At 44.8% G+C, this 25,216-nt stretch overlaps 1 protein-coding gene across 1 annotated transcript in view; it reads right to left on the reverse strand.

Moving 5' to 3' along the window:
• Nucleotides 1-336: 336 nt before the first annotated feature.
• Nucleotides 337-25,216, reverse strand: part of Slc6a5 (solute carrier family 6 member 5) — a 48,219-nt gene continuing 23,339 nt past the window's right edge. Inside the window, exons 8-16 of the mRNA XM_046437929.1 lie at nucleotides 23,695-23,829; nucleotides 21,889-21,992; nucleotides 19,984-20,108; nucleotides 15,129-15,241; nucleotides 14,303-14,434; nucleotides 13,295-13,394; nucleotides 6,686-6,786; nucleotides 2,634-2,801; nucleotides 337-492 (exon numbers count right to left, since the gene is read on the reverse strand). Coding sequence (XP_046293885.1) covers nucleotides 337-492; nucleotides 2,634-2,801; nucleotides 6,686-6,786; nucleotides 13,295-13,394; nucleotides 14,303-14,434; nucleotides 15,129-15,241; nucleotides 19,984-20,108; nucleotides 21,889-21,992; nucleotides 23,695-23,829 — 1,134 coding nt within the window. The remainder of the gene's footprint in view (nucleotides 493-2,633; nucleotides 2,802-6,685; nucleotides 6,787-13,294; nucleotides 13,395-14,302; nucleotides 14,435-15,128; nucleotides 15,242-19,983; nucleotides 20,109-21,888; nucleotides 21,993-23,694; nucleotides 23,830-25,216) is intronic.

The raw sequence follows: 25,216 nt of genomic DNA on the forward strand, positions 1-25,216 counted from the left end.
CAGTGGATGTCTGTCTACTGACCAAACCACACATACCAGCCTGCATTCACCTAGTTGACCCACCCCTGCATGATGAAGCACATGCTCAGGGGACCAACCCCTCCAGACACCGACACCATGGACACAGGCAAGTAGCGCTCCAAGTGGCCCGTGTGGCTCTCACTACAGCATGCGTCACGCGTCACTATGCCTTACTTTTCTATGTGACCATCTCATGCATGGCTGTGAACCAAGATGTGGGGAGAAAGAAGGAAAATGGGAGGAAAGCTGGGGAAAATCTTAGGCAGAGGCAGACAGGAAAACAGGATTAAGTCTGGAATATCCCACAGCATTGGACTAGCACTGGGTTCCCAGTTCCAAATCCTTTACTGGCAGTTTGAGTCCCAGGGAAGAGGTGCCCAAGGGGTCGATCATGTTCTTGTAACGTTCCCCGCGGTGTTGGGCTAAGAATGGGCCCCAGTCGGGCTGTGGCGAGCACACCAACTTCAGCCTCTGTGGAGAAGTCAAAGACACACATGGTTACAGAAGTAATGCACCTCCCTCCCTTAGGGGCCACCCCACCCAAGCTGCTTAGGACATTTGCCAGAGCCCCTGCTTGGCCACGAGGCCCCCCACAAAATGGGCAGTTAGGAAGATCAGCCCTGTTACTGAGCTAGGTCAGGGACAAATAAAGAGGAGACTGCTTGGTTCACTTGAAATTATTTACATCTTCCTGAAAGCGATATTACATATTTCCATGTTTGCCTTGTATAAGATTAATAGAGGATAAAGGGCCCAGATTTTAATTATACATTTTTTTCCTTCCAAATGAAGGGAATCTGTGAGATTCCTCTCCACTACTGAATTCAGCCTGAAAAAGACATGTGCTCAATTACTTTTGTTCTGTAGTCTCAACAGTGGGTTGCTGCATCAAAATAATTGGATTTTCTTTAGCATATTTCCCCAAAGTATATAAATGACCGGGAAAAAAAAAATCCCAACCCCAAAGATACGTCGCCAAGAGTGAGCAGAGATTTTAATTATCTGTTGACAAAAATATATGCTTCTGACTTGGTTCAGCAGTATTGGTTCTTGCAGGCAAGCTGAAAATAATGGGAGTGTCTCTACTCCTTCAACTGAATTTTTTATGGAAAACATAATTTGACTGGAACATTTTCTAGGAAAAGGAAAGAAAACATATTTCTGACTACATAAGAGGGAATAATTATGTGTTTATTACCTATTAAAGTGAAGCTGGTTCTTATAGCTGTTAGTTTAATCTCCCCTTAATCATCAGTTTGCAACCTTTGTGTCCCAAATCAACCATAATAAATTTATAGAGCCGACTCATCAGTTTAGAGAATTTCATCCTAAGACAACAGCAGCAGAGGCTGACCCAGGTTCTGTTCAGAGGGAAAGAGATCTTTCTTTGCGCCTATTGGTGGGGAGCTTGATCTGAGGTGGGGGTGAGGAGCCCCTGGGGGTGAATGGGGCCAGGGTTAATTTATCTCAAAGGGATAATGAATGAACGGAGTTTCCTAAGGATTCAAACTGGAGTACTGCTTCAATAAGAAGACTTCCTACACCTCTCCTTACCAATTCTGTCTCCATCTGTAGGCCAAATAAAAGCAAAAACTACCCCCACCCTTAAGTGGACATCTGTGCTGTGGACTTCCTATGCATCTTACTTCCGTCCTGCTTCTTCCCTCCCAAGCCTCTTCCTTTTATCATTCTGGCTGCCCAAAGGCAAAGCCCAGACAGCTGTTCTTCTCTGCCCTCTACTGACAGGTGTGCCTAAATCATCTGGAGATGATGCCAGGGTTCCCTTTCTTCAGGATCCTGGTTCAGTGGAACTGCCTATATCCTGATGGTTCACATTTCCAACCAGCTCCCTAGTGGGCCCTCCCCCACACCCTAGGTAGCAATGGTCTATTGTAAAACGCCAGGCCTTCAAGATGGAGGCAGGGCTGATTGGTTCCTAGCACACCTGAGCAAGTGGCTTCTCAAAAATAACCTGAGCATTCTTCACAGTGGCTCAGCAAGCAGCAGTTCCCTTCCCATCTGCTCTGGGTGAAGGCGGGGATACTCTGCATTACAAATGGGAATGGGTCCAGCAAGGATTTGCTTGATAAAGAAAAACAAGTCTCACCTCATTCCAGTTATATCCCGGAACTTACTACATTCTATAATATTGACATTAATCAGTCTGGACCCTCAGTCATTCCTAACACAGGGACAGTAGGAAGGGGTAGTAATTTCAAGCTTAACGGTAAGAAATTTTCGGGAGGGAGGAGGCTTGGACAGAGAGGAACATCAGGAAAGAGAAATCTGATGTGTGGTTAAAACAAACACTGGGATTTAAATTGTGGATGAGGGGAGAGGAGGAGGCACTCCGATCATTTATTCCCCAGAGCTGTCACCACACTGAGGAATAGCATAATAACAGCTCAGCCTGTGGATTGGCTGAGCCCCTCCATTAGAGGAATAATACATAATAAAAATGGGATTAATAGAAACAGTGGCAACTGTAATCACTTAATCACCGAGTCTCCCTCTTGAATAAGTTTACTGAATCTTTTGTTTTTTAATGCACAGAGCTTTTAGGGGCTTTCCCTTGGGAGAGGATGGCAGAGGAAGGGAGGGGGTAGAATTACCTCAATAAATCTGCCAGGTGCCAGATACATTTTTATCACAAACATAATTGGGATCCAGATAACAGAACAGGCAAGCATTAGCCAGCCCAGCACCATGGACCAGTTAGGGTAGCGGTAAGATCCATAGGTCATGGGCTCCCACTGGTAAAAGCTGAAGCAAAGGATAAACTAGGAAGAAAAGAGAAAAGATATGCATTAGGGTAGTGAAGTGATTACTCACTCCTTCAACAGGCATGCGCCGAACCTGTTATGAGATGGATGCATTTGTATCTATTATCTCATTTTATACCATGTCAACTCTGAAACAGAATTTTCCAAAGGAAGAAACTGAATTTCCAGGAAATGAAGATCACACAGAGTTAGCTGCTGCCCCTGCATTTGCTGCCCCCTAGGAGCTGAGCCATATGTATGCATGTATATTCACACAGACAGGCTGAGAGGATAAGTGGAAAGGATTCACACTAAAGCAACTAATGGTGAGGCAGGGGAGGTTCTATGGGGTAGTCTGTACTTCCTACAGTGGATAATCAAGCTTTGTTATAAAAGAAAAAAAATGGTTAAATTTACACATTTTATTTTTTAAAAAAAATTTGAATCTACTTGGCTTTTTCCTTGCATGGGGAATGGCCCACATCCAGGAGCTGTCTCTAAAGCTCGCTAAATGAGACCCAAAGCGGTCCCCAAGCAGTGACTGAGCTGGAAGCCTGCTCCTACCTATAATAAGCTGTGGGACAAAGAGAGAAGATGCACAGCTCCCCTGTCAATGGACTCAAGGTGAATGGGCGTCAACACCCAACATCCAGCTAGACCCCAGAGACCTGAAGGCTAATCTTGGTCCTCCACTAATTAGCTGAGGGACCTTTATGTCTCAGACTTCTCTGCTATAAAACGGATATATTTCACAGTGTGAATAAAGCACAGGGGTTTTCTGGGGAAAACAGTCTAGTATTTACTCAAGAGTCCCCCTTCGATTTTAAGAGAGGTCATGATTTATTTTCTGCCCATTATTTCCTGTCACTATCCACTTTGGCTGCAGCTGCCATGAGGTTCCTGTGAAGGCCTGGCCAGTGCAGCTGGAGAGGAGCAAGGGATGCAGATGCTGGGCACCTGCAAAGACAGAGCAAGGCTTCTAACTGCTCTGGCCAAGCGTTTTGTTTTTTTTGGGGGGAGGGCATATCCTGAGAAAAATTATGTGACTCCTGTGACTCCTGTATGCATTCTTCCTACAGCAGCAGCAGCCGGGACCAATTCACCCACTGAAGTCCTCTTCTCAATTCCACCTTTCTCATCCTATCCTAAGCTATAAAATAACTGCCCCAGAAAAGATCAAAGGGAATTATGTAACAAAAAAAATTATATCTGGACATATTTTGGAAAAGCATGAAACACTGTATAAATGCTAGGCATCTATGTTATCATTGCAAAGCCCAAGTGACCAGGACAAGTGATTATTTCAATGTAACAATAATTAAATATACCAATTCAAAGCAACATGAGTCTGAAGACAACTGTTGAAAAAATGCTTCTATGGAAAGAGATGTCTCCTTTAGTCTTTAGTCCTCCTTTTAAACACTTGCCCCTAGAGTTATAAGCTTTATTAACCAGTCTATTGGAAGTATGGCCTAATGTAATTATGGTAAGCTGCTCCATTTCATTTACTATATAAATAGCAATACATCTGCTTATGTGTGTGCATAACTCAGTAACATGATCTGACTATGTATACAATAATTGCATGGAGAATATTTATAACTCTATAAATCCATGAAGGCACATATAAAAATGATCAATTTTATTTCAGGGGCTCTGAGGTAATTTAAACCCATAATCTTAGCCTATTCCAGCACACTACAACTAACCATTTTACACAAGGGTAAATGGCAAAAACTAAGTGTTGGACTTAGTCCTTTGACACCCATTTCTAGTTACACAAATATCACGTCAAACTTATAGGCACAAACTTATTCTTTGCCAAACTTGTTCCCTTTTCCAAGCCAGGTTTGATTTTAAAAAAAAAGGGGAGGGGATTTATCAAGACCTCACTGGGTCTGGCTGTTAGAGATGATAATTTAGCCACCAAGTCATCCTGACCTTTTGCTGATGGCAGCCAAAGAAGGTACCAGAAAGAGACCCGTAGGTTGATGGTGATAATAGATTAAATGGCTTCAAATTGTCCCTACGTTCCAAACAACACGGAAGGGCAATCTGGTTCAAATATTTTCTGAGACCGCTCCACAACTTTCTCAGGATTCATATAATGAAAATCTAGGAAATTATAGCATAATTGAGAAACTGTCTCAAAAAACACAAGAAGTTCCTATAATTCCTCTTCCCTGGCATTCTGTTCACAAAGACTAGAACTGTTTTAATCCAAACTGGCCAAACTCCACTCGGAAATGAGAGCCTAGGTGTTAGAAATGTATTAGAGCATGAACTTCAAGCCTAGAAAGCCCTAGGTTCAATTACTGGCTCTACAAGCCTTCTAGCCCAGGGCAAGTTCCTTAACCTCTTCAAGCCTCAGTGAACACAGCTGTGAATTGGAGAGAGAATCACCCACCAGGCAGAGTGGCCATGGACTTTGGGGATATTGTTTTAAATTGTAATAAACCTCAACACAGAGGAGTGCTGGTTATTATTGTGGGATTTTTTTCTGCAGAATATAATCAAATTCTCTGAAGCTCTCCTAGGATCGGAAGAAGCAAAAGAGAAGAATAAATCATGAGGGATAATAACTGGGAAAATATCAATGCTCAGCAGAGACAGGGAACCCTACTGTCCAGAGGGTCTCTGATAGCAGAAGGCATTCTGTGGGAGTGTTGCCCCCAGCAATAAGGAGGATCTTCACACACACCTCAGACCTGAACTCAAGGGGGTGAAAGCTATCTTAATCCTTTCCTATTCATGTCCCAAGCTGGTGGGGCTATTCAGACTAATTACAGCCTCTAAAATAGGGGTTCCAATGTGGATATGATGTTGATCTGGGGAATTAATAGTTTTTGTGTCTAAATTTCTAGCTTTTCAGGAAGAAGTATTATGATTATATTTTACTCTGGAAAGAAGAAGGAAGGAAGGAAGGAAGGAAGGAAGGAAGGAAGGAAGGAAATTTTCTTTGCGATGTGTTTCATAAGCAAAGCTGGTATCCTGCATTCAAAGGTCTTAATCTGGTTTCTACTGCCACCTACTGGGTCAAGCAAAAATAACTGCCTCCTCTAGCCTTGCCAACATGACACTCCCAAGCCAAAGAGGAGAAAGGCAAGCCAAAGGGGAAGGGCAAGATCTCTGTTAATGACTGTGCTTGGAGAGCAAAGCAAGGCGAAATTGAAGGCTTATGGCACAATAACAGAGGTGACAAGATGCAAGTATAAGCCCCTATGCAGATTTACTGACACGTGAAACATTCTGATCTTTAAAAAGATGAATGTCTGATGATCCCAAAATGTCATCTTCACACTTGAGGATGAAAAGATAGTTCTCCAAAGCAATAAAAATGAACAATAATGATCTAATTAATGCTCTCTTATCTGTACAGCAGCTGTACTGAGTAGTGGTTAGGAGCCAGACTGCCTGGGTTCAAATCCAGGCTGTTGCTAATTATTAGTGTACAAGTCATATCCTCTGGGTTTCAGTTTCCTCACCTGAAAAATGGATGTTAATTATAATGCCTGCCTCACGGGAATACTGTGAGAGGGAAATGAGGCTATACATATAAAGCACCTTGAACACAGCCTGAAACACGGTTAGTGTGTGGCAGCTTTGGGCTATGAATGCTGTCAATACTTAAGGCAGGCAGATATAAGGAAGGGTCAGTGTTCTGCTGGGGTACTCCAAAAGCCTATGCACTAATCCCTGACCATTTAAGCACCTTCAGGCATGTCATTTCACCTCTCTGAACCTCAGTTTCTTCACCTAAAAGAATAATACCCATCCCACCAGCTTCCCAGACTCATACATACAGGTTTTCAAACATCAAACATTGCATACACACACACACACACACACACACACACACACACACAAGGTGCTATTTGCATGAGAAAGCATGCAATTCTTACAGTTAAAATGGTTGGAGTTACAAACGCCCAGCAGACTTTCCAGAAAATGTTAGGCTGGAATCCAATCATCATCTCTATATCTTCACAGAATCTTTGCAAGCCTGCAATAGACAAGCAGAGACCAAGTCTGAGGTGCAGTGGCAGGGGCTAAGGAGAGAGCAGAGGGCAGGCACTCAAGCCCCTTACTCGAGAGCCATTGGCTAGGGATGGCCCCAGCCTGGTGTCAACATGACCCCTATTATGCAGGGAAAGAGCAGACAAATGACTCGTTGCCAGGAAGATTAGGGCAAATTGAACATTTAAATAGATATTACATACTCTCTGCAGTGAGGTTCAAAAATGTCAGCCCACAATGACATCTAAAAAGCTCATTTCCAGCCCAACCCAAGTGTCTTAGCACTGCCACAGCCTGCCATGTTCAAGTGCAAGAGGCTGTTTTGTGAGATGGCCTTATGTGCTTAGTGACTAGTCTGGCAAAACCAATTAAGATTGTGGTCAATAAACAGAGTGTATTATAAAAGCCCTGGGATTTAGAGTGAGAGTCACTGTACACTGGTTTCATGTCCCCACTCTCCCAATAAAACTCCTCCAGTGAGCCCAGTTATCTTTGCCCTTCTTAAGACAATCATGGCAGGGGAAACCCCACGCAAATTCCAAGTGGGCGTCACCCACTGTGTTGGGACTAAAGGGCTGCTGTCCTCTTGGACAACTGTATAAAGTAAAATGCAGAAGTGACAGTAATTTTGGCCCCACCCAACACCATCCCTGCACCCACTCGATTTAGGAAAGCTTCCTGGAAAGGAAAGGCCATTGAAAAATGTCTTGGAGCTGAGCTGTTCCCTGCATTCTTTCCTGAGCTTGTCAGAAGTGTGGCCTTCTCAGATCTGTGGAATGAATATGCCAAAGGAACCGTAAAGGTCCCCCAAGTTCAAGCTCCTTTGTATTTAGCAGCTCTGAAAATTCATCCAGCTGTATACTCAAGATATGTGCTCCTTGCAGAGAAGAAGGAACCCTAGTACACTGTTGACGGGAATATAAATTAGTATAGCCATTATGGATAACCTTCTGGAGGCTCTCAAAAAATTAAAAAATAGTTCCATAAGATCCAGCAGTCCTACTACTCAATCTATATCCAAAGGATTTGAAATCAGTATGTTAGGATCTAAAACTTGAACCCCAATTCTGCAACTAACTCACTGTGTGACCTTACGTAAGTCCTCCCTCTCTGATCTTTCATTGGTTTATTGAGGAGACTGAGCCAACTTAAGGCCTGTCCAGAGGTCCATCCGTGGTGCAAGGAGGCTCTGCTTTGCTTTTTTGCATCTACCAGTAATTACTGAATGTTTTGAATAGTGGGCCATGCCAACTTTGGATTTGTTTTCTCATTTGTTTCCTTTAGTGTTCTATCAAACGCCTTCAGATAAGTGACCACCAGACACTAGGCCCCTTGGGCTTCCATGAAAGGAGAGAACCAAAGAAACAGAAGGTGAAGCTGAGGCCCTCGAAACCAAAACACTGAAATCAGATCTCAGTTGAATGAAAGAAACAAAAATGACAAAGTAAGGTGCTAGAAATTTCTGTTATCAGCTAACCCTATTGCCAAGTTCTTCACCATAAAACTATCCCCAAGAGATGGTGATGTGTGGCTTGAATGGGGACACTGACATGACAGGGTCAAAGTTAGACCTGAGGGGGACAGCTGGAAGCCTCATCCTAGAGGAAGGGATCATGGTTAAAATGTTCAGTTTTCCCAGAGGGGACGAAGAACTGGTCCCCAGCTGTGGGAAGGGAGGGATGATGGCAAGAGGGAGCCCCATGCAGAGGAGCAGTCCCAGGACTGGCAGTGCAAAGGCTTGGGCTCCCAGGCCAGTTCATCTTCCTCCCTGGACCTCATACAAGGGACCCGGCCTCTACCTCCGACAGCTCCAGGTCCTGTGATGGCTGCTTGTTCTGCCAGCTTAAAAGCTGCCCTTGCAGATGCAGCCAAGGGGTACCAGTTGGGAGCCACTGGGCAACCCTCCTGCCTTGTGCCCATTCCTGAGTCAAGATCTCCCATCCCTTCAGCCCCAGCCCGCCCATGTCCTGGCTCACACCCCAGCCCCCACCTGAGTCTCTTACTGAGTTAGTGGCTATCTTCACCTTAGGCCTTTTTTATTTGGCTTCTCCTGCCTGCTCCATGCTTTCCACCAATCCAATTCCATCTTGCCTTCAAAGCCTAACTTACAATAAACAAATTGTTCATGGAGCCTTGAGCATGTTCAAAAGACTTATCTGCTGCCTGTCCTTGAGCCTAGAGATATAGGACAGCAAGTAGTTGGGCCCCAAAGGAATCTGAACCACCACCTCTCAATCACTAGTCTGAATTATCAGAAAAACAGGAGGAGAAAAAAAAAAAAAAGCTGAACTCATGCCAACTATTCTAGACTCAACAAACACATGTGAGACTCAGAAACCAACCCCCAACAAGCTACATGCAGACAACCAATCCTAGACTGGGTAGACTTGTGCTTATGTAATTAGGGGCTTTTGTGCTGATAAGTCATGTCCCTGCCCCTGGCCTGGATGTAGTTTCTGGGAGCAGCCAGAGCGGCTTCTGGCCTTGAGCTATGCAGACTCACCGAGACCCAGAAAGACACCCCCCTCCCCTTGCTTATTGCTCTACTACCACCACCTTGAAATCCTTACATGATTTTTAATAAGAGACTCCATATTTTAATTTTGTGCTGGGTCCCAGAAATTATGCCTCCATTCTGTGTGTAGGCTCCAGACAAGTAAACCCCCATATTATTCCTCTAATAGCTACTGTGAAGGCCCTACCCCCCTGAGAGTCAAATCCCTCTGTTAACTAGGATTCCCCTGCTTTGGTGGGGAATTCAGCTTAGCACTCCCTAAGGCTCAGTATTTATTTGCTTGTTTTTCTATTATCTCTGAGACACCACCTTCTCAAGGTTTTCCTAACTACAGAGGCTCTCCTTCATCTCTGGATAGTTAAAGGTTTCACAGCCAGGTGCCCAGCTTAGCCCTGACAGTCTTCTCAATGTCCTCAGTGTGTTTGCTCTGCCTTGGTAACTAGTGAGCAAATGCCATGAATGTAAGAAACCACCCCTTCCCCTCACTACTCCCTTTTCTGGGAGCACACAGTAAGCACTTAATAAATACTTGGTTATTTACTCACACATATTCACAGTGTGAGTTATTAATGGACTGAAGTCTCTCATTTCTAATGCATACTGAACCCCAGGATATGGAGCTTGGGAATGCTACATCCTAAAGTGGGAGGTATATACAGAGTCATTTCAACTGAAACACAAGTAAAGATGGAGTTCAGGTACGGGGGCCATGAAGGGAAAAAAAAAAAAAAAAAAAACGAAGCTTGGATTTTCAGAATTCATGGGGGAGCAGCTTTTGTTTGCTCTTTGTTTATGTTTTGTTTTATTTTGTACTTTAAAAATCTTATGAAGTTCTGCCAGCAAAATGAGCAACAAGAACTGAAGAAAACACATGCCATCTTGTAAAAGCCGTGGCTTTTGGTGGAAAGTTGGTTGGTGGAAAACCAACAACTCTCACAGGGTGTGGAGAGAGCAGGCTAGGGGTGGGGTGCTAAAGCACCAACCAACTCAAGTGGAACACAGAGGAAGATGATTGTACCTAGCAAGGAGTCAGAGGCAAGCGGTCAGTAGGTGTGATGCCTCAGTGGACACTGTTCAATCACCTTGTTTCTCCAGCCAGAAGGTCCCCTGCTGGCTCCCAGAAACATGCACTTCACTTTTTCAAAGTGACTCTCCTTTGGTTAAAAAGCCAGTTGAAGTTGCCAGGCAAGGTGGCACACACCTATAATCCCAGTGGCTTGGGAGGCTGATGCAGAAGGAGGGGGAGTTCAAAGCCACCCTCAGGGGGCTGGGAGTATAGCTCAGTTGGTAGAGTGCTTGCCTCCAATGTACATAAGCCCTGGGTTCAATCCCTAGTACCACAAAGACAAAGCCAGCCTCAGCAAAAACAAGACACTAAGCAACTCAGTGAGACCCTGTCTCTAAATAAAATGAAAAATAGGACTGGGGATGTGGCTTAGTGGTTAAGTGCCCCTGAGTTCAATCCCTGGTACCTCCTCCCTGCCACACCACCCCCCAAAAAAGCCAATTAAAAGGATCACTCCTATACCACACTCGGGGAGTTCTACCTTTACCCCTGGGTCCCTCCAACCTGGGGATTGGCCTCTGAGGCATGTTAATCTAAGAATTTGGGTCAGCTCTTTTAGTCTAATGATAAAACTTGAAAACTGCCTACACCATATATCAACCGATTGAGAGGCATCCTCTAGAATGTAGACACTATCAAAAATAAACAGAAAACACAAATCTCTGTAATTTACTTGCTTATTTTTAAGATTCTGCAGCCTGAAAGGCGATGCACCAAATTGATCAGGTTCATGCTCATTCTTCACAGTTCTGTGTTCAACTGCCTCACACTAACCTCGAGGTCTGGGGCCTCACGATCTCAATAGAGTGCACTGTCCTCGGGAATATGATTACATATTTGTGCAGGCTTTTCCTTTCATCTCTGACAACTGTTAGCTTAATTAACTATTTCTTCCTGAAATTTTGTTTCTTCAAACTCCATCAAGATCCAAGTCTAGCCTGAGTCTAGCATGGAGTCAACCTGATTCTGGAGGCTACCCAGTGTCAGTACCCTTAAAGACCCAGGGTTTTCTGTCTCCTGTAAATCCATCATGAACCAGGAACTGAAGCACTCAGGATTTATTTATTCCTTTCAAACCAAGAGATCTACTACCAGATGTATATGAGGGAAGGGGAAAGAAAGCCATTTAACTTCTAAAAACAGAAACATTAAAAGGTTTCTATATTTAATGATGCTTTTAAACTATACTGAAAAGACCTATTTTACAGGAGAGAACTGTGCAAATGTACTTTATGCAGCAATTAGCAGTTAGGAAACAGGTAAAGGAGGAGGTAAATGAGATAACTCTCTCTGCACTTGCACCAGCGCTGCAAAGGAAGTGCTTTCCTGACTCTACCGACAGACCATCTGGTGATTTCACTAATATGTGGACCCACCAGGGTTTGAGTTTCCAAATCAGGACCTCAGAGACCTCTCCTTGCCTAAGACAAGCCCTTTGGTATCTGGGCAGACAGTTAAGATCCACTGTGCTGGATCTCACTGGGCTTCTGCCATTCTCTGCTCCGACAGAAAGTGCTTTGAAGCTTCACCCTCACTCTGACATCAGATCTTCCATCGCAGCATTACTGCAGGGTCCAGGCTGTCTATTCAGCCAAACATGTTGGCAGGTTGGTCTCTGATCTCCTCAGGATGGCTGGCAGACCTACCCACTCCTCTTGCCAGGAACTAAACTCTTCCTTTTAGGGATATGATATCTAGTCTGAGACAAATTCCCTTTCAACCAATACTCAAAACTGACTTCAGTATTTTCCCGTTTCTGGGGTACCAGGGTTTCCTTGATTCCTAACCATCCTCCTCCATCTTAAGGAATTTTCCAGGAAAGTAAAAAAAAAAAAAAAACATTGATCACCTGTTGAGTGAAAAACTAATGATTACATTAAAAGATGCTCATATCAAGAACACATGGCAGCCAGGGTGAGCTTTATTGGGCCCCAGTTTAAAGGGAAGAACTCTGAAAGTACCCCTGGTTCTTGCCTGGACCCCTCTTCCTCTGGGATTCATGGGATGCATCTGAGGGCCCTTACACCCTGCACTCCAAGCGACCACTGCTTCACCTTTTTGATCAGAGCATGTTGCTATCTCTTTGGGGGAGTTGAAATACAGTTAGATAGTCTGAACTGGAAATTTTCACCTATTTGATATTTGCTTTGGTGGCCATATCAATATTAGGGAGGCTTTAGTGTAGGAACAGTTCTGAGCAGACTTTCAGAAACACAGAAGTCAACAGTTCCTTGAATCAAATAGGTCTTCCTTGTCCTGACTGACAGGGTCCAGGAGACGCCCTGGTGAGAGCCCAAGGACAAGCACCTTCACACAAAGGACAAAGATGGCATCTGGTGGCTCAGCACTCCCGTTGTTCTTGACAACAGCTCCACTGATTATGGGATACAGGTTGCTATGGTGATAGTAGGATGAGTAAATCATAAGGGAACTGGTAGTTTATTCCTGGGAAAATCTGAGATTAAGATATTGGGTCACAAGCTCTCCTTGTGCTAATAATTTCCTAAGGATCTGTGAGCCAAGGGGTCTCTGTTCTCATGATTGTATCCAGAGACCAGATGCAGAATTCCCCCACACCTCCAGCTATGCAGACATTGCAAGAAATAATTTCACACCTACAAAGTGGCCCTCCTCCTCCCTTCCCTAGCCACTGTCCACAGGCATTAACTGTTCACATGTCAGACCATAACCAAAGACAGGGTCCTGGAGTTTCTGACACAAAGTTTCAGAGTTTCACCATCAGCTACTGTTTATTTCTCTATTAAGTCTGGATCACAGTGGTCCTGACAAGCTCGGATATAAAGGTGCAATTAAATCTTTAATTGCCTTGTTAAATATGTGGACTCTTCTTGCAAGGAATGCCTTAGAGACACTGAAGTTCTACCTGGAGAGCAGACACAGCGATTCCCTTACCGTACACATAGGAGATCCCAACAAGCTCAAATATGGCAATGATGACGAGGGCGTAGGAAGCAGCATACGTGTCCACAAGCTGAAACATGTAAATCCCACCCTAACAGGAGAGAGAAACAACCAACATCAAAATGAATCTAGGAGCTGGGTTCTGTCTCCATCCTGAGAAGAGTCAGGTGCGAACAGTAGTCAAAGAATCTCCCCTCTCTCAAGAGCAGTAACCTACACCTGGTCAAGTTGTAAACTGGAAGCCCTTGCCAGTTAACAAAGCAGCCCCTTGACAGTCTGTGAATTAGACAATAAAGCAAGCATCAAAAAAAAGTAGTTTAACACCTTATTTTTCAAAGGCAAAGTCAACATCTGAGTTATATATGTGAAAGCAGCCGGAGGGCTTCCTTTTTTGCTTTAAGCAATCCATGATCATTTCCACCAGTGTATCTGCGTTTGATTGACCTTCATACAACCTCTGAATATCTCTGAGCAGTCCTCACACATCCCCATGTGTCTCTTTTTTACTTTTCAAGTCTCCCTATAATCAATGAGGTTTAGAGGCCATCTTATTTCAATCCATCATTTTGTACATAAACTAAGGCCCAGATTAGTGACTTGCTCAAGGTCACAGAGACAACAGGAGCAGTGTAGATACTACGGGAGCTCATGTCCAATTTACCAAGACATTCAGGACTGGAGGAAGCTTGTGTGATGAGTAATATCTTGGAAATGTATCTGGTTGGTAAATGGCAACTCGAATTTTTTAAGTTTTCCATCTTAAATGGGACACACCTGTCTTGTTGGCTCAAGAAGGCTACATCTTAATTACAAAATGCCAGAAGCACCATCAGTAGCCAAGATGGCATATTTACCTCTCTACTCGAATTCCTAATGGGCTGGTTCCCTCTACATGAAAATGGCAGTGATTCAGCTATGGTTGTGAGGCCCGAGAATTAAGGGTAAAGGGAACGAGAGTCACCTGGGCCACCCCAGACCTGTGTCCAGCAGGCCTCTTACCTGGGTGATCATGGGAAAGCCCATGATGAAGAAACAAATGCAGCAGCCCAGAGTGAAGACCGGCTTGTGTGTGCGCAGGTACTTGGGGAACTCATCCGAGATGGAGGTCACTATGGTCTCGATGGTGGCAAACTGCAGCAGTGTCGAGAAACAGTATCTGAGTCAAACTTTCCCACTCGGAAGGCCCTCAAAAGCCGTTTGCGTGTCTCCCCAGGGAAATCTGGGCTAGGTTTGGTTTTTAGGATGGTATTCTTTTGATGGTTCTAAAAGGGCCCAGCTCACATAGCCGGCTGGGAGAATTCAAGCAGGATATGAGCTTTAGAAACTGTGCTTTCAAGCCCCTGGAGAATACACTCATATTCATTCATCAGGTCACTTTAAGCTTCGTTTTGTATTCATGAGATGTAAATTCCTCTCCTCCAGTTACCTTGCATTTGATCTTCTATTTGAGGAAAAACCCTCTTTGCACCAACCACTGAACTTTAAGCACCCGTCAGCATGATTTGTAGTATTCTCAGCCCCACAGCAATTTCCCTAAAATTCACTTTACAATATTCTCCCTTATCCAGCCCCAGGGAATTTACTTCAGGAAAATGATGCCAAGACAGGACACATGCAGGTTAAAACTTAGCATGGAGAACCAGGAGAGGGAAGGAAGGGAGAGGGTGACTCCTCTGCCCAAGTAATCCTGAGCCCTGGATGGGCACCTCACCTTCCCCACATTGCTCGGGGGAAGCCTTCAGTCACCTCTTTACTGCAGGCTTGACCCAGGAAAGAGGGTCTTCAGAAGGAACCTGGGACAGGGGCAGAAGGGGAAAGGGCTCACCATGGTGTCAAGTCCGAGAGTGAGGAGCATCAGGAAAAAGATGATGGCCCAGAACGGAGAGAGGGGCAGCCTGGTTAAGGCTTCGGGGTAAACCACAAATGCGATGCCTGGCCCTGGGAGGAACGAGACAGATGACTGCAGGCCTGCTCAGCTCCAGGTCCCTCTTTCCAGAGCCTTCTGACCATGGAGACCCTGAATTCTTCCTCATTCTATGCTGAGTCCACTGTTTTTATTTTTTACTCATCTCCACCAGCTTCCCCAATTAGACCAGGCTGTCTTCCATGCAAATAACATATGAAACTACATTTCTGTTGGATTATTATGTTTTATTGATTATAATAATTACCCTCTAAAACAGTGGTTCTCAGTCAGAAATGATATTGCCCCCCACCACCAAGAGATATTTGGCAATGTCTGGAGACATTTCTGATTCTCACAACTATAGTGGATTAGTACGGCTGCCAGCATCTAGTGGGTACAGCCAGGGATACAACTAGACAACCTTCAATGCACACGGCAGTCTCCCGCCAACAAAGGATTGCCCAACCCCAATGTCAACAGTGCTGATGTAGAGATCCCTGCTCCAAAGGCTAGGACATCACCAGAATGACATATCTCCCCATTTAGCTATACTCCCTCCTACTCAGTTCTCCAACAGAAGCCACTCCCAAAAAAAACATGAATCTCTCCACCATCTTTAGGATCTTGCCCTACTTGGTAAAGATGGGGCTATGTTAGTCCACCTGTAATTCGTTAAGAAGAGGGACAGTGAAGCATGGTGTGGGTTGAATTTGGTCCCTAAAGGTCAGGCAGATCTGATCCACATCCAGACTCTACCACTTACCAGCTGCGCAACCCTAGGTGGGTTACTTAATTGCCAGAAGCCTTAAATTTACCCATCTGTAAAAATGGGAATAACAGTAGTATCTCAACTCAATCAACAATGTTGTTATGAAGAGCACATTTTAAAATGCAGGTGATACGCTGAGTGCGGTACCCCTGCACATCATCAAAGTTCACATAATATTAGCTCTTATTAGGAAGACAATGAACTTGGCAATTAGAGGTTCTGATTCAGAGCTTCCTAAGAATCCCACAGGCTGCCCTGCTGGGGAGCTGTCCAACTTAGAGTTTTCTCAGCTGCTGTAAAGCTCTGTGGCCATCCCCTCCTGCCTTGTGGTCTCACTGGAAAGATCATCATGACCAACCATAGCCAAAGACATGACAGGTGTGAGTTTCTTTGTAAGTAGAAAGCGAAATGATATGGGCAGAGACCAGTGAACACCAGTGCTGGATAACCCACAGCCATCCCATATCTGGAAACCAGAAACCCCAGCATCTGCAGTTTTTATAACTCAAGCATAATGGCATTTTTTAAAAAACTGAAATTTATCAGGTTATTAGTTTCTAATGTTGCCTAGGGCCTCAGGGCATTTGAAATATAAAGACTCAAATGCCTAAAATACCCCTGCTTTATGCATTTAGTGAACAGACTGTATGGCCAGACTCTAAAGGCTCCCTATGTGAACCATAAAAGAAAAGTCTGTATTAAACTACAGTTCAAAATAGGTCTCACAGGCAGAACAAGGAAGCCAGCACAGTGCTCTGATGACAGTCAGTCCCATAAAGCTGACAAGGTCTTAAATGGCCACTGCCACAGGACCTCAGCAGGAAGCTTAAACAGGATTCAATCCTTTGGGGTGTTACTACTTCCCAGGGGGGTTGGTTTCAAAATATTAGGCCTGCTTCAATTTCAGCTGTCTCCCTAAAGGACTCAAATGAAGGTTCTTTTTTCAAGCTACATTAAAGCAAACTTCACTTACCCATGTTGCCTGGGGAGTGGAATCGTCTAGAAAATAATACTATTTTTTAATAGCCATGGTACCACAGGTGAGTCACTTGACCTTTCTGGACAAACCTGAGTTTCCTTCTCAAGCAATGAAGATAACAATAGCCCCTACCCTTGTAGTGCTCTGTGAGAATGAAATCTGTCAATATAAGCAAATGGCATGGAGCATGCCTGGACATTGCAAGAATGCAGGAAACATAGACCTTTATTTATTACTCTTCCCGTCACAGGAGATGAATAGAGTTCTGCATCCCGGTAACTTGTGGAGATAGGGCCTATGGAAATGGCACAGTGAGAGCCTCCCTTACTGCAGAGCACCCCTGAAGACAAAGCATGGGTCTCTGGCCAAAGCAATACATGCAGACCCGCAGCACAGCATGGGTGGCCACTCAGCTGTGACACTTATCTCAAATGGGATGAGTTCTCTGAGAACACATCACCTGCACCCTGTGCCTGGGGGCAGAAGGATTGGAATGCAGGGCATGTACATGTGGTTGGATGAAGGTGGAATCAGTCTTGAGGGGGTTTGATTTGATCTCTGAACTATTAGGATGTGCCTAGTCTGGTTTATTGGGAGTTACCACCAATCAATATTTGGGAATTCTAAATAAAATTGTGTTTGTCTGCTCTAGTTGAACCCAGTCTTTCTGCTATTGGATAAGCATCTTTGTAGAGCTTTCAGAAAATGAATCACTGCTCCATAGGCAGCGATACAGATGGGCAGGAGATGGCTCTCAAAAAGCAGTCTCCTCTGGAGTGTTCATTTCTGGAGTAGACCCCTGGGAAGACTCCCTTCCCTATGCCTGTCATAAAAGTAGAGCACATTTGGTATCATCATCAATACCACCTTCAGCCCCCCACCCCAATTTCTGATGTGGTCAAGATTTGGGGTCATAATTTTGAAAGAAATGCCTCCCTTAGAAGGGAGTAGTGAATGAATCAGAACAGTGTTCGGTCATTAAGGAGAACCTGTTTTTGACTAAAGACCAAAGCTTAGTTACCAACGTTGGTTTAGCAAAAATATCCTGAATGTCTTCAGGCAAATAATGTTGCATATTACAATATGGGTGAAATTCAAGGCAAGTCTGATCCCAAGTATCTGACCTGGATTCTGCAGAACCTTCTTTATACCAGAGGTAATAAACTTGTAAAGTACACATAAGAATATATGCAAGTTCAGATGAGCAGAAATAGCTACCCTAAGGGATCTAAGGGACAGTCCCATGGGCCACTGCTTTCTCTCCTTTGGGGAAGGAAGCCCACTGTTTCTGTACCAAAGACCAAGTATCAGTGCCACAGGCTAGACCTTCTAGATGTGCTCTTCTCCCTGTTAGATCAGAGGAATACTGAAAAACACTGGAAAGGGAAAATTCCAGAAACACAGACAATTGTCTGCTGCTCTTCACACAGAGAATAAGCCAAATTCTATTGGAATTTGAGCCACATATCCAACCCAGATTCCTTTCTGAGGGCAGGAAAGAGCTCAGAACTGTTAACTTATGTGGCCTGCATCTCAAAATATCACTATTTCTGGCAGCTTGGCCATTTGTTTCCAACAAGCTCAGTAATGTCACAAAAAAAAAAAAATAGCAAGATGCCTCAGATAAGTGCTAGAAAGTGGGACACATGCATCTGCTTCAGCAACTCTGCTGGGAGGAAATGAGGTTACAGGACAGCTGGGGGTGGCTCAGACACTCCTGAGGACAGAGCCTTCTCACCTCCTTCCTCTCTCTGCCTCACAAAGAGTTTGCAGGAAAAAGCATTTGCTGAGCTCCCAGGGCCCCTCTAATTTAGCGCACTGCTGCAGAACCAAACATCCCTCAGGGTTTCATGGGCTTCACACTCTCCCCAGGGAGAGCAAGCACACCCCCCCCCCCAACAGTGCAATAGAGCTGCTCTTTAACTCTTTGAGGCTCTGTCAGCACAAATTAAAGCCACAATTAATTATCCTCAAGGAAACAGAAGAAATCAATCAGCCCACCCAAAAGGTGACATTTCTAGAGCTTCCTTCTCTCCTCTAATGACATCCGAGCCATTATGTGAGAACAGCAATGAGGTCCTTGTAGAAAAGATGACTGCCAGACGATCCTGGCACAGGTTCACCTCTGGATGGCCGGGGAGCCAGAAACGTGCCCCTTAGTACCTGGCACAACCCCTGCACACTGAGGCACCTCACAAGTGCCTAATTAGAGAGTAAGACCATAGTGACAAGCAATAACCACAGCGAAATCCCTCCATCCCCCAAACCCTCTAAATACCCAGACCCTTTATTGAGAGCCAGAGTAGGTGGAAAACAAAGAGTTAAATAAAAATCTTCAATGCTCTCTCTGTAAATTCTAATTCTAGAAATATGGAATAAATAAAAGTGAAAGCTGTAAACTTGAAAGCACCATATAAATGTTAGCCATGAATACAAGCATCACTTGGGTAGAGAGAACAATTATTCCACAGCCCCGCCCCCTCCCACCAGCCACCATCATCCAACCTTTCCACTCACTGGGGAAAATGAAAGAGCAGGTCTGCATTGCTAACTAAGCAGAAGGCCTCGAGAACACATCTGACCTAACCATCGGGAAAGTGCTTTGTAAGGAAAAGGCTCCTCCTCGGAAGCCAGTGCTCATTAAGTGTTCATGCCTGGTTCCCACACAGCCCTCTGAGAGGAATGTCATCCTGCGGCAGGCTGTGGCCACATCAGCTCCAGGGGCACTGATTTGCTTAATTAGTCCTCTACTCGTACCTAACAGGTATGACAGGTAGAGACCTTACTCAGGCTGGGTGGCGTTAAGAGAACGAAGGGAAGACGGAGGAGGGGGGAAAGGAAATGAGGCTTTTTAAAGCCATCTCTCTGGTTAGAGACAGGTCAACTCATGCTGCTGTGGGCTTCCCCCTGAAGCCTGTCTTGGTCCCTCTGTAGAGGCGCACTCAGGCTCCCCAACCTCCACCTGTTCCAGAAAGTCAGGTGACCCCCGAACCTCCCTGACACAGCAGGGGACCAAGTCCCCATACCTTGGTCCGCCACATTCTCAATGTTGACTTTGCGTTCATTGGCCATGAAGCCGATAACGGAGAAGATGACGAAGCCGGCAAAGATGCTTGTGGCACTGTTGGTGCAGGTTACAATTAGAGTGTCCCTGGAAGGGAGAGACCAGTGTTTGCCATTAAGTGAGTGGGAAGGACAAATGCGTAACATGTGGTGTGTGCATATGCGTATGTGTGTGCATGTTTGCATGAAGGAGGAGAACTCAGCCACTGACCTAACCAACTCCATTTTTTAGGGGCCAGAAGATTCAGTATCTGGTGGGGGCGGGGGCTCACTCTCAGCTCCAGAGATACTGTCTCGGTTCCCTGGTGAACGCTCACCAGACACTGAATGTTCTGGCACCTTAATCTTGAACATCTCTCCAATCCTACTTACCTGTCTCTCCACACACCCCTCTCCCACTCATTCCTACTCATTTCTACCTTAGGCTGCTTCTGCACTTGGAAATTGTACCCCCTCGCCCTTTGCACCTGCTGAAATTCAGCCCAGTCTAAATCTCACCTCACAAGGCTGTGCCAGACCATGCAGGCCACAACACAGCTGTCATCTCTTCCTGTAGTTTCAGAGATGCTTAAGGAAAGTTTAATGGATTCCTATGGCAGATGCTATGGACTAAAACTCTCCATCCAACCATGAGCCTGAGCTCACCACACCCGGTTGCCAGCATTGCTTTATGCATGACCTAGAATGTGTGGGGGCAGCTACAAACAAATGGGAGCAGGGCTGCACCCTCCCAAGACCAGGTGACTAGAGGTGTTTAAGCCACTCTAATATGAGCAGCACTCACATGGCTCATCACCATCCTCTATTCCCAAAGTTGTGCTTGAGACATTGAAAGCTGAGTCTAGGTGCCAGAGGTCTCCTAGGTCCTATTGCTGTGCATGGCTATGCACCCTGCTGAATACCCCTTCTTAAAATCAACTAAACTTGTATTCCATGAACATGTTGAGTCTAGTGAGTGTGTCTGACAATCTGAACCTGAAACCATACCCATGATCTTACACCTCTTCACCTTGATCCTAAGCTTTGTGAAGACTGGGACATTTTGAATCTTTCTGTCTCTTTCTTGGTTCATAAAGTACCTCATATAGTATTTTTAAAATAATTTATAAAATATCTCATAAAATATTTATTAAATAAAATAAATAAATATTTAACAAACAATCACGAACATATCATGAATATTTCAAAATATTTCATAAAATATCTCATGCAGTATTTTTAAAGTAATAATAAACAATACTTCCATTTATTGAGCATCAACTATGGGCAAAATATTGCTCTGAGGGCTTTGCATACAACATCTCTCACCCCTCAACAAAATATTATCATGTGTGTTTTGTAGGTAAGAAACAGATGTTCCAAGACGGATGTATCTATCCTTGTCTGGGAGGTTTACAAAATGGTGGATTCATAGTCAAGTGCACTCTGACTTCCAAGGTGATCTTTCTAGTGTACCATCCCGTCTTTCCTGTGGAGAGTCTCTAAAAAAATATTTGTCAAGTGACCGACGACCATACTTAGTAGGTGGTTGATTACTATTTGATATTATGTGGATAGTAGTTCACAAATGACTCTCAGGGGATGCAGCTGGCTGCATGGCGATCTCCAGAGGGCCTCAATCCCATCCTCTAAACAGCCACTGAGCCACCAACATGTGTCAGAGTCAGCAGTGCAAGTTGGGGTCTGGAAGTTGGCAGCCAGGCTTGGCAGGTGGCTTCTCCTAGGCCAGAGGCAAATCTAGAGATCTGTACATCAGGTAAGGTGTGAGGGTGTGGTATCAGATTCCTGATAACTCAGTCAGTTGTTCCACCCCAACCCTATTTTTCACTCACCAGCTACCTCTGGCTCTTGGGAGGGCCTCCACTTACCTGTAGCAATTGTTATGGAATTTGTTATAAGAAGAAAGAGTGATCAGACCTCCCCATGCGGCAGATAAAGAGAAGAAAATCTGAGTGGCAGCATCTTTCCACACCTGGAAGGCCAAAGGAGAGAAGAGTCAAGGTCACCGAAGGAGACTGGCTTTGGGGGAGGGGCCATCTTACATGCCCAATGGCACATCATCTTCCCAGGGAAAAGGCAGACAAGGCAAGATGACATTGGACACCAACATAAATGAGAAATATATCTCACTTGTGCCAGTAAATTACCTGAGAGATTTTTAACTCCCTCTAATCAAAAGGGAGGAACTTGATAAGCCATATGCACATTTCATGCTCATATTTCCTACCACATAAACCCAGACGTAAGGGGAGAGCCCTTTCTTTAGAAGAATAATTTACAACAGCAAAATATAGTCATAAAAAGCCTTTTAAGTTGATATTACTATGGATTACAACAACTGCTATTAAAAACCTGAAATTCTATGACCCCCGGTGATAGTAAAGAAAACCTGGTGCCACAAGAGAGTGGACCTCACAGTGCCACACCCTTCCTGAGCTTGGCTGATGCCACATCTTGGTTCTGTTAGGTAATTCTTCTTGATTGTCTTCATAAAACTCCAGGTCACTCAAGAGTTCAAGCTATAGCCTTATGTGATTTATATGGTAGGTTTCCTATCATCTGTGTAAATTAAATTCTATTTTTAAATTGTGCTTATCAGCACAAAGAAAGTTCAAGTGCGTGCTGGCAAAGTCTGCGCCTGCCTCAATATTCACTCCTCGATGTCTTCCTAGAAGCAAAGTTGTGATTTGATTTAAGGGCATCTGTATGTCCAGCTTCCCCACCTAGGGGGAGAAATAACATGACTTTATTTCTGGCCAAATGTCCGAAAGTAAATTGTTATGTTGGACTTCTGGGGCTTCTCCTCTTTAAAAGAGAAGGAGGCTGCTTTTCTCTACCCCTACCCTTTGTGCTACCTGGAATGCTGTTATGATGACTAGAGCTCTAGCAGCTATATGGATGCTGATCATTGAGGATGGTGGGGCAGAAAGAGAGGAACCTGGTCTCTGATGACACCAGGGGGTCACTCAACAGGTCCTTGACTATCACCATAGTGCATGAGGAACAAATTAATTATATCTTGTTTAAACTGATATTAGATGGAGATCTTCTGTTATGTGCAGCCAAATTCCATCCTAGTTATGTGTTTTTTAACATACTCTGAAAAAGCAGAGCTTTCTTTAAGGTGAGAAAAATTCATCTCTCATTAAACAATCACCCCCTCATCTGGAGCTTTGGGGACTGTGAATTTTGAGTAAGATGTGCCTGTACTGAATAGGCAAAGGGAAAGGTCAAGCATGTATGCGTCTTCTGTGTGTGTACAAGAAGTAGTCAAATGTGTCTGTGGCTTTTAAAGCAACAGCACTGCTTGCAGTGTACCTAAGTGCTGCTATATTCCAACCAACAAAACTATGTGCACTATAATTCATAACAAGTAAGTTGTGTGAGGTGGCCCAGAGCTACCAAAGGGATTTCATTCTTAATAATCAGCCTTTGTGACTTCTCCAGCTATAGGACAACTATTCCAGGAATCTGAAAACCCTCAGCTACCCACTTCTCATTAAATATTTCCTGAGCGCATAATGTGCCAAGATTATCAGGGGTCTGTAGAAGCAGACAGTGAGATTCCCTGGGGGAGAAGATCTGACCCTTTCTGCCAAACACCATCCCAGGGAGACCCATCCCTGAAGGCTCCCCCCACCCAGGGTCCACTATAAATGAAACAGTGAGCCCACCGTGGCATCTGTGAGTTTCTCCCACTTGGGTGTGATGAAGTACCAGATCCCAGCTCCAGCTCCAGGCAGGGTGACTCCTCGGATGAGGAGGATCACCAGCACAACGTAGGGGAATGTGGCCGTGAAGTACACCACCTGGAGGAGCCACAGGCAGAGGGGCAGAATGAGCACACCTGCAGCAGATTGTCACCCAGGCACATGGGCCTGCTGTGAGTTCTCCCCAGACTCTGCCAGGGCTGGGGGCACAGGGAGAGGACAAGGACCAAAGGTGAGTCAGAGAGGGCCAGAAATACAGCATCCAGAACACCCAAGGCTGCGAGGTGTGTCGTCCTTGAGTCAGAGGGCTGGGGGGGGAGATGTCACTCTGCCCAGCCTCTGAGTGGACAATTCCCTGAGGAACCTCAAGGGAAGGAGGAAGGCTTTTTAACCTCCCTTCCCCCAAACTCCCACCCCACTGCCTGGTGAAGGCCCTCACCACCCCCATTAGAGATCAATGTTCCCCCTGCTCCCCACTTTGGTACTGGGGACTGAACTCAGGGATGCTTTGTCACTGAAGGACATCCCCAGTCCTTTTTATTTTTTATTTTAAAACAGGGTCTTGGGCTAGGGATGTGGCTCAAGCGGTAGCGCGCTCGCCTGGCATGCGTGCGGCCCGGGTTCGATCCTCAGCACCACATACACACAAAGATGTTGTGTCCACCGAAAATTAAACAATAAAAATAAATAAAAATTATTTTAAAAAAAAAAAAAAATTAAAAAAAAAAAAAACAGGGTCTTGCTAAGTTGCTGAGGCTGGCCTTGAACTTGTGATTCGCCTGCCTCAGCCTCCCTAATAGCTAGGATTGCAGGCATGTGCCACCAATCCCAGGAAGAGGAATTTTTTTAGCTTAAGCCTCTATCCCTGCCTATGCAGACACCTTACATGTGGCAGCCCAGTAAGGTAAAAAGATCAGATTTAGACACATTTGGTTCAGGTGAAATTGAACCTCTAGTACTAAGTAATTATATGACATTGGACAAGTTACTGAGTTCTCTGAATCTCAGTTTCTGGGGACAAAAGTACTTTTCTTACAAATAACTGTGAGGATTAAATGAGCTAATGCCTGGACAGCAGCTGGCATGCACCTGATCTATAACAAACGGATGGTCACCAGATACGGTGAAGTTCAACAGGCATTTGTTGAGGGCCTCCTACCCACTGGCTAGCATGTCAGGCATTTGTTGCCTAAAGATGAAGAGGCTTACAATGTAGAAGACCTAGAGACAGGGTCTGAATAACAGGCAAAGCAGTTACACACAGGACACTGCAGAAGTCCAGGGAAGGGCACTGTGTCCAGCCTGGGAGTTTCTAAAAGATTTCTGGAGATGACTCTGAGCTGGATCTTAGAAGATGAGTGTGACTTCAAGGTAGGAAAGCAAGGTCGGAAGGTGAAGGGAGAAAGTGGGCAAGGCAGGTGTGAGAGGGCAAAGCACTACTCACTCTTAGAAGAGTATAAAGTTGGGGCTGAGAGTGGAGAAAGGG

The sequence above is a fragment of the Marmota monax genome, unplaced genomic scaffold (genome assembly GCF_021218885.2).
Source record: "Marmota monax isolate L192 unplaced genomic scaffold, Marmota_monax_Labrador192_F-V1.1 WCK01_AAM20220418_F8-fsc00061, whole genome shotgun sequence".
NCBI lineage: Eukaryota > Metazoa > Chordata > Mammalia > Rodentia > Sciuridae > Marmota > Marmota monax.